The sequence below is a fragment of the Centruroides sculpturatus genome, unplaced genomic scaffold (assembly GCF_000671375.1).
Source record: "Centruroides sculpturatus isolate CEXI.00-Female unplaced genomic scaffold, Cexi_2.0 scaffold1301, whole genome shotgun sequence".
Lineage (NCBI taxonomy): Eukaryota > Metazoa > Arthropoda > Arachnida > Scorpiones > Buthidae > Centruroides > Centruroides sculpturatus.
This window is the reverse complement of record NW_019385670.1, coordinates 18,988-28,164: the sequence shown is the minus strand read 5'-3', so window position 1 is coordinate 28,164 and position 9,177 is coordinate 18,988. Positions and strand designations below refer to the sequence as shown.

General features: G+C 32.5%; 1 protein-coding gene across 1 annotated transcript; it reads right to left on the bottom strand.

Annotated features, from left to right (window-relative positions):
* Positions 1-399: 399 nt before the first annotated feature.
* On the bottom strand, positions 400-982 carry LOC111641062. Its single transcript, XM_023387175.1, has 4 exons — positions 857-982; positions 713-781; positions 547-636; positions 400-480 (listed from the first exon to the last, which is right to left on the bottom strand). The coding sequence occupies exons 1-4, from the start codon at positions 953-955 to the stop codon at positions 400-402; spliced, it is 339 nt and encodes a 112-aa protein (XP_023242943.1). The 5' UTR covers positions 956-982.
* Positions 983-9,177: the final 8,195 nt, after the last annotated feature.

Here is a 9,177-nt window from a genome sequence, read left to right as displayed (position 1 = left end):
CAATTAAATTTACGAGGGGTTGTGGGGAGGCGAGGAGAACGAGGGAGAGTCAAGTGAGGGGAGAAGCGAGAAAAAGGGAGTGTCAAGTAAGGGACAATAGTAAACAAGACGACGGTGGGTGACGACGCAAAAGGTGGAGAGTGGAAAGGAAACAAAGGACGTTACGAAGGCGAAAGCATTATTATTCCGTCAAGACGGTTACGACGGTTACGAACTCTGGTAGTTTATTGTCATTTCTATAATTCTCAATCTCAATACCTTTTATCCTACAAATTTTGGGGGCCCGTCCGGGATATTGAGAAATTCACACGAGAACTTTTAGAAGTGCAATGGAGTCCAGACAAGATGGCGGAGTTAGTGACGCCGCGGTGAACGACGAAGAACTACGACNTTCAAATCTCAGTAAGAGCAGTTTTTCTTCTTGGAAACGGTCGTCAAATTTATGAGACGCGAATACACAGAATGCACAGCGCTATACATCTGCAAATTCAAATTTATATATACATAATGTATTAATACATTAAAAAAGTTAAATGACTCGCATACCTTAATAGGAAACATCTTGGTAACGTCGAAGAAACCGTTGATAGATAAACATAAAGACGCCTTTCCAAATCTTTTCATAAAATTCACAATCTGCAAAAAATTGTTTAAAATCATTTTATGCAATTTAAAAAGTATCGCTAATTCTATTTTATAACAGAAGCTTTACTTTTAATTTCTGTTCGAATTTCAGATCGCATTGAGCGAATCTTCGAATGTCTTGAAACGATGTTTGCATCTGAAAGAGATAAGAAAAACATGTTACAAATGAATAAATCACGGAATATCGTATTTAATACAATACAAAAATTACAGTAGATGTAAAAGTGGATAGTAAAAATCCTACTAAAACACAAATAAGTAATACTGTAGCATAATTTATGCACATGTAAAGTCTCAATGCAAATTCCATTTTCGAAAAAATCAAAATATAATTAAGTAAACTGGTTTCCGCTATTAGAGAACCGTACAAAATTGTGAATACGTAATTAAATGGGCCATTCAATTGTTTCGCATAGTTCCAATGTTCATTGTGTTGTGTCATAATTACTTCTAATTCCATCTCCAAATTAGGATGATTCATTTTTAGTAGTTGCAGATCTTCCGATAGCTTCTGGAAAATTTTTATTAATACCATTATAAGCAAAATAATTAAAAAACTTGAAAAGAATATTCCACCCATAAGTAAATTAAAGAAAATGCCAAATTCTACACTGCAAAAGAGCGCTTCGTGCTCGTAAGTCTTTCCTTCTTCTACAGCAGGATAAAGATAAAAGATGTTCAATGCTAGGCCACAAATAGTAAAAGTTACAACTAGAACAGAAATGGTAATTCTAGTATAATTAATCACGTCGTACAATTCTTTTTGACAGAAATATTCTGGCTTCATCAATTTAATATTTGTGGTTAATTTCACTTTTTTTATAATACTGAAAATGAGCGCGAAAGTTAAAGCTACATTAACGATAACCATTTTCAGAAATATGGCGTCGTTTTTCATTAGGAAGTACCATGAGTGACATGGAATCATTTCTGACAAAACCGGTATTATCATGGAAAACACCAAAAGGAAATGCATCCAATAGTAAAATTCGATAAAGAATGAATAAAATTTTGTTAAAATTGGGTGAATATTAACATCGTTTCGGTTTTGGCAGGAACAAGGAATGAAAAATGTCCATCCGTAAACTCTTGCTATAGAGGTAAACGAAGATAAAACGCATTTCAAACATATCTCTGCTTCTGTGTTTATAGTGTTTCTTTTTCTTCTATATTGCTTTTCGTCTTCAATTCTTGCCAAAAAATTTTCCATTATTTTGTAATTTTATAGAAAAGTAATTAGAAATTTGAATTTGCACGTTCCTTAGATTGTTAAAGTCTAACGTCAAGGTGTTACGAGTGTCTTTAAAATGAAACGACTGTGACATTGAAAATGCAATATACTCGTATTACAATAGATTGAGCGATTGTGGATTCCAAACGTCAATTTTAATTTGTTCGTCGCCGTAGTTTCGCTTTATAGAATTCAATGACAATCAATGAATATAATGGTTTGATTCCGTGTGAAAACGAAATATCCATATACATACAATAGTACCAATATACTAAATAGATATATGTATATATAGTATATGATGTTTTCTCACGGAATCTGAGCATTAAGAATTCTAGGTTAGTAAACAAAAGCTAATTACGTTTATCCACTACAACTGATGCTAAATTATGATGAAATTTTAATTTCGTAATTGATAAGTCATATACTGTAGTCATAACTCATTAATTAATTAATTAATTACTTTTATGTTTTAAATATCTTCTATTTATAGCGAGACGGTATAGTCTCCAGCCTTTTATTTTAGGGANTATAGGGGGATCCACTGTACTTATGTTACGATATATTGAACGATTGTGAATTACAATTTGGAATTTCGATATCTTCTAGAATCCAAGGACAATGCAATAAATATAATGCTCTGTTTTCATGTTAAAACGCAATATATCATATATATACACATATAATACTAATATACTATATATTGTAGTAGCAATACGAGATATACTGACTATATATATATATAGCGATATATTATATTATATATATAATATAATATATTATATTGCTATATATATAGTTAATATATTGTGTTTACACACGGAATCTAACCAATAAAACTTTTAGGATAGTAAAAAGAAGCTATTAACATTTAAACACAACAACTGCTAAATTATGATGAAATTTTAATTTTATAATTGATAAATTATATAATCATGTTTAATTAATCAATTTATTTCTTCTGCGTTTTACATATCTTTTATTAAATTAATAGCCAAGACGGTGTAGTCTTCAGTCTGTTACTTTCGGAACCCAGTTTTAATGTGTCGTCTTTTTCGNTGTCAATGGAAGTAAAGCATCAAAACGAGACTTACCAGGAATATATGTATAGGATGATCGAAATTTCGTCACAAATTACAATTGAGGACGAATCGGTAATACAATACATTATCGATGGAATTCCGGATGAACAAGTAAGTAAGACAGTGCTGTATGGTGCAACTACCTTTAAAGAATTCCGACAAAAGCTGAGAATCTACGAAAACATGAGATCAAGTCGTAAGCCAAGTGATAAAATGACGGTGGAATCCGAGAAGTTAGGGCGTGAGATTAAGCCTAATAATTCTTATAGAGATGAAAAACGATGCTACAACTGTGGCGGGAAAAATCATACGAGCAGAAGTTGTCCGGAGAAAGACAAAGGAATGAAATGTTTCAGTTGTAACAATTTTGGTCATATTTCATCTAAATGCCCTCAAAATGTCGAGAAAAGAAGTTGTGAAGTAAAGGGAAAAGAATTTAAGTCAAAGCCTGTAAAAGAAGTTAAAATAGGGGAAGTGAGTTTCGCCGCGCTTATAGATTCAGGAAGTGATATAAATTTAATGAGAGCCGATGATTACGTAAAGATGGGCGCACCAAAATTAACTGGAAATTCATTGGAATTTCACGGAGTAAGTGAGCGAAAGAGTTTTACGCTTGGAAGTTTTTGGTCTGTAGTAAGTGTTGACGGAGACCAATTTTCAGTCCCCATACATGTAGTTCCTAGTTCATTCCTTGCTTATCAGTTGTTATTGGGAGCAGACTTCCTAAAACAAGTTCATATTAGTTTAAAAGGAGGTTGTGTTGAGAAAATTACCAAAACAAAAGATGCAGAAGTAAATGTCTCAGACGTATACGATATTGATGTTGCCTGCGTAGACACTGGTGGAGTGGACTTGAGCCATATCAATGATGCAGGATATAGAGGGGAGCTCCTAGGTTTAATTAAGAACTACAAAGCAGTCAGAGAACAAGAAACAGGAATCAAAATGAACATTATTCTAAAAAATGATGTTCCAGTTTGTCAACGCCCAAGACGACTATCGGCTAGCGAGAAGGGTGAAGTTAATAAGCAGATAGAAGAATGGTTACATGAAGGTATCATTCAGCCAAGTACTTCGGAATTCGCCAGTCCCATTGTTCTTGTTAAAAAAAAGAATGGATCGACTCGCATTTGTGTTGATTATCGTCTCCTTAACAAGCAGATTGTTAAAGATCGTTACCCGTTACCTCTGATTGAAGATCAACTCGATCGCCTAGAAGGAGCTAAGGTGTTTAGCACTCTTGACCTGAAAAATGGATTCTTCCATGTCCTAATTGAGGAAAATTCACGCAAGTATACTGCTTTTGTTACCCCTGATGCACAGTATGAGTTCCTACGTGCACCGTTTGGATTGTGTAATTCTCCTGCTGCTTTTCAAAAATTTATTAATACTGTTTTTAAGGAACTGACTCGTCAAGGAATTGTTGTAATTTATATCGATGACTTAGTAATACCTTCCGCTGACGCCGAAACTGGTATGCAGAGACTAAAGTTAGTGTTAAAGACAGCAAGTAGTTTCGGATTGGATATCGATTGGAAAAAATGTCGCTTATTGCAGAAAGAAATAGTCTTCTTAGGACATTCTATTAGAGAAGGGGAGATTAGACCCTCCAGTGATAAGATAAATGCCGTAACTAAGTTTCCTGAACCCAGAGACGTTAAATCTGTCCAAAGTTTCATTGGTTTGGCGAGTTACTTCAGGAAGTTCGTACCAAATTTTGCATTGCTTGCTAGACCGCTGACTAATCTGCTACGCAAGGACTCTAAATTCTCTTTTGGCAAAGCCGAACGAGACGCATTTGGTAAACTGAAATTTGTGTTAAGCAGTCAACCAGTCTTGAAACTTTACCGACACACTGCCGAGACAGAACTACACACGGATGCGTCGAGTTTTGGTTATGGGGCAATTTTACTGCAGAGAGACTCAGAAGACGGTTCATGGCATCCTGTTTATTACGCTAGTGGTAAGACTACTCCGGCTGAAGAAAAATACCATAGTTACGAGCTGGAAGTGTTGGCTATTGTAAAGGCTTTAAAAAAGTTTCGAATATACCTACTTGGAATACCCTTCAAGATAGTGACAGACTGTAAAGCGTTCGAAATGACGATGAAGAAGAAAGATCTATGTGTCAGAGTTGCCAGATGGGCACTCTTGTTAGAGGAATTCCATTATACAGTTGAGCACCGATCTGGAACTAAAATGAGGCATGTAGACGCTCTAAGTCGCTATCCTACCGCTGACGTAATGTTGATCGAAGAAAACAAAGACAGTGTCATAGCTAGACTCAGAAATGCACAAAAAGAAGATAGTGAATTAATGGAGATAATTAATAAAATAGATATGGAGAAGGCAAACGGTTACGAAGTAAAGAGCGGGATTCTGTACAAGGAAGTAGATGGAGAGTCGTTAATAGTAGTTCCCTTACAGATGCAAGCCGATATTATCAGGGATGCGCACAATCAAGGTCACTTTGCCGTTAGAAAAACCGAAGCACTACTGAAAAGGGACTATTGGTTCAAAAATATGAAGAGTAAAATCGAAAAGATCGTGAGAAATTGCATAAACTGTATCATAGCAGAAAGGAAAAGAGGAAAATCAGAAGGATTTTTCAATCCACTTGACAAAGGTGATCGACCTTTCGATACTTATCACATTGATCATCTGGGTCATTTGACAACGACTAAGAAGCGTCATCAGTACGTATTTGCGGTTACGGATGCTTTCACCAAGTTTCTGTGGCTCTATCCCACTAAATCAACAGGAGCAGAGGAAGTTATAAGTCGATTGGAAAAACAGGCGGTTGTATTCGGTAACCCTAAGCGAATTGTGTCCGACCGCGGATCAGCATTTACGTCGAGTGCCTTTAAAGATTATTGCGAACAAGAAAACATCGAGCATATTCGAATTACTACAGGCGTTCCGAGAGCCAATGGACAGGTGGAGAGAATGCATCAAGTCATTATGTCGTTGCTTGCTAAACTGTCCGCGCCAANATATTTATGTAATTTATCTCTTGATTAATTTTTCCTTTTTTTCTGTTGTAAATTGTATTGTTTTTGTTATTCTATTAATTGCTTCTTTTATTTGTTCTAACTTAACTTGTGTTTCTCTATATAGAATAAAAATATCATCCACATATCTCCTATAAAAGTATATTTCTGGTATCTTATTAATATGTTCATCTATATCTATCATCACAAGCTCAGCCAGCTTTGGACCAATCACAGAACCCATACTGATGCCTTCTGTTTGTGTAAAATATCTTCCTTTGATTTCGAAATAATTGCTTCTATATGCAAACTCCATTAAATCTATAATTTCTGGTTCTATGTTTATCTGTGTTAGTTTATTTTCAATTATTTCCTACGTTATTGATGGATACATGTTGACAATATCGAGACTAACCGTTCTTATTGTTTCATCAATATTTAAGTTTTTTATGTCACATATAAACTCATCTGTATTACGTTTAGCAAATTGAGAATTTTGATACTTTTGTAAACGACTTTTTAAGAATTTTTCTAAATTATACAAAGTAGAATATTTAAAGTCAATGATAGGTATTATCTTTTCACCTGCTTTATGTGTTTTTAACTGAACTTTTAATTTTGGTATCCGTTCGTTGTTTTCGTTTAAAATAAACCATTTTTTAACATAATTTATTTTTCTTAATTTTTGTAATTTTGTAATACGATTCTTCATTTCTTTATATATGACATATTTTGGGTTGATCGGTAACTCTCGAAATTGATTATTCGTGATGACTTCTTATTTTCTTGCTTCTACCCATTTTTCTGAAACTATAAGAATTTCTAAGTAAAAATAATAAAATCCATGGCCGGCGTTATTTACATTTAATACATAAAAAATATAAATTCGACTTTTAACAAAGCTAAAAACTTTGTACTTGTCCTTCTTTTCGCCGTTCTCACCATCAGCAATACTTTAAAAAACGTTCACAAACGTGATAACTCTGTAACAATATGTAAAATCACGTAAACGTGATTTTACATATTGTTACAGAGGTAGTAGCCTCAAAAGGAAGGTCGCCTCTGTGATTTTTTGTGAACGTTTTTTAAAGTATTGCTGATGGTGATAACGGCGAAAAGAAGGACAAGTACAAAGTTTTTAGCTTTGTTAAAAGTCGAATTTATATTTTTTATGTATTAAATATAAGAATTTCTTTTGATTTGTCAGCTTTTATAATCTCTATGTTATATTTGTCGTGTATTATCTTGTGTTTAAACTAATTTTGATCTCTAATGATTGTTTTATTTTCTTCTCTTTTAATATAATTTTTAATATTGTTACTAATTTTTATTTTTATAATAAAATTTTTATTTTTATAATGTTTGACTCATTCTCTGGCATATTATTACACATATAGTACAAATTCGGTAATATATCTATTAACCTCTATTGATTTGGGCCATTAAAATCTAGACCTGTACTTAACATATTAAGTATGTGTTTTGGTATTATTACGTTTGTTTTATTCAAGACGAACGATTTTTTAGATTTATAAAATACTAGCAGGTAAGACAACGTTACCTTGGCAAAAAAGAAATCTAATTATCTTAATGTTTGTTGTTATTTCGTACTTCTGATATAATATTATATTTGATTTATATAATTACGAAAGTTATCTTCTGTAAGGGCTTATCACATGAAATGACCAATATAACATATTTTAAAAGTTCTTTAAATTGTGTACAGTGGAAAAATAAAGAATTTTTAAAATGTGTTAGAGTGGTCATTCGTTGTGATAAACCCTTATGTAAGATAACCTTTGTCGTTGTATAAATCAATTACTGTAATATAACAAACATTAAAATGAAAACCGTATAAGTGTTTGGTTATTTCAGCCTACCATTGTCACGTTTATCGCGATACTCGGATGGTACAAAATGGGACAATTTAATCGGTCAAGTAGACATTAATTGAAAATTTATCTTAAATTTTTAAAGATATTTCATTTTTTCCTAATGTTAACTCTGCTGAAGGATCTAACATAAGCTTAATGTTCTTTGCGATCTTTGCTTGAACAGAAACGTCTCGAGTAGCCTTCCTTACATTCATTGTAAATGTTTTCGTATTAAATAATTTAATTGAACAACGAAATCGTCGTACATAATTATAATTATAAATTAAAATATTAATAAGTAAATTAAAATATATATAATTATTTATAAATATTTTTTTAAATGGAATACATAATGGCGATACACAATGGCGAATACATAAAGTATATTCATATCATTTTATATAAGATATAAATTATTTTCCTTGTGAGTTTAAACGTTCAATGTTAGTAAATATGTTTTTACAATATATTGTATACAACTTATCCTACATACAGTAAATTCGATTATCCCGTATCGGATTAACCGGGATATTCATTAATCTCGATAATATTGTTATTTTATTATACTGGTATTCCGTTCGCAGAAAAGGAATACCACTATAATAAGTCTTAATAATACGCTAAGTCCTAAGTAGACATAATATAACAAAAATACTATAAAATAAAAACATAAAGGCAATTGAATTAATAGTGAGTAATTGGAAAATTAATATATGTATATTAGTGATGTAACGAATATTCGGTTACTATTCGGTATTCGGCCTATTCGGCCTATTTTTCACTATTCGGCCGAATACCGAATATTTAATCACAGGAGTAATAAATAACAAAAACACAGTAAATTAATCATTTTGNTGTGTATATATAAATATATCTAATAATATTTCCTTACTATATTTTTTATATAAACCAAACATATTATAATTAAACATAAATATTATAACAGCTGTGAGGTGTCAGAAGAGGTCCGAAATTGCGTAAATCGCGGAATTTTTGTGTTTAAATTATAACGATAGATTATATAAGAAAAGAAAATTGTAGTTGTTAAAACAAGTGCGAAAGACGACTGATGTAACGGATCAAGTAAAATGTCAGCTGGAGAAGATGGAACTCTGACACTAGCGTTTATAAACAGTCGATTCTGGATTAAAAAGTCAAAAAAGGGGAAAAATTAAACGGTTAAGAAAACATCACGTGTAGTCGTTAATTTCCAAAAAATTGACAGAAAATAGAAACAACGGGCTAAATTATGAGCGCACGACTTACGGATTTATCAACGAAATCCAGCGATAGTCGATAAAAAGGTACCACAAATGGACCTTTCTCGTGAACCGAACAAGTCCCGGGTTTCACCT

Coding starts and splice junctions, on each gene's coding strand:
- LOC111641062 (XM_023387175.1), bottom strand. CDS start 955: ATGGAATTTGCATTGAGACTTTACATGTGCATAAATTATGCTACAGTA. Junction 782..856: donor TATCCACTTTTACATCTACT/GTAATTTTTGTA, acceptor TATCTCTTTCAG/ATGCAAACATCGTTTCAAGA. Junction 637..712: donor AATTCGAACAGAAATTAAAA/GTAAAGCTTCTG, acceptor AATTTTTTGCAG/ATTGTGAATTTTATGAAAAG.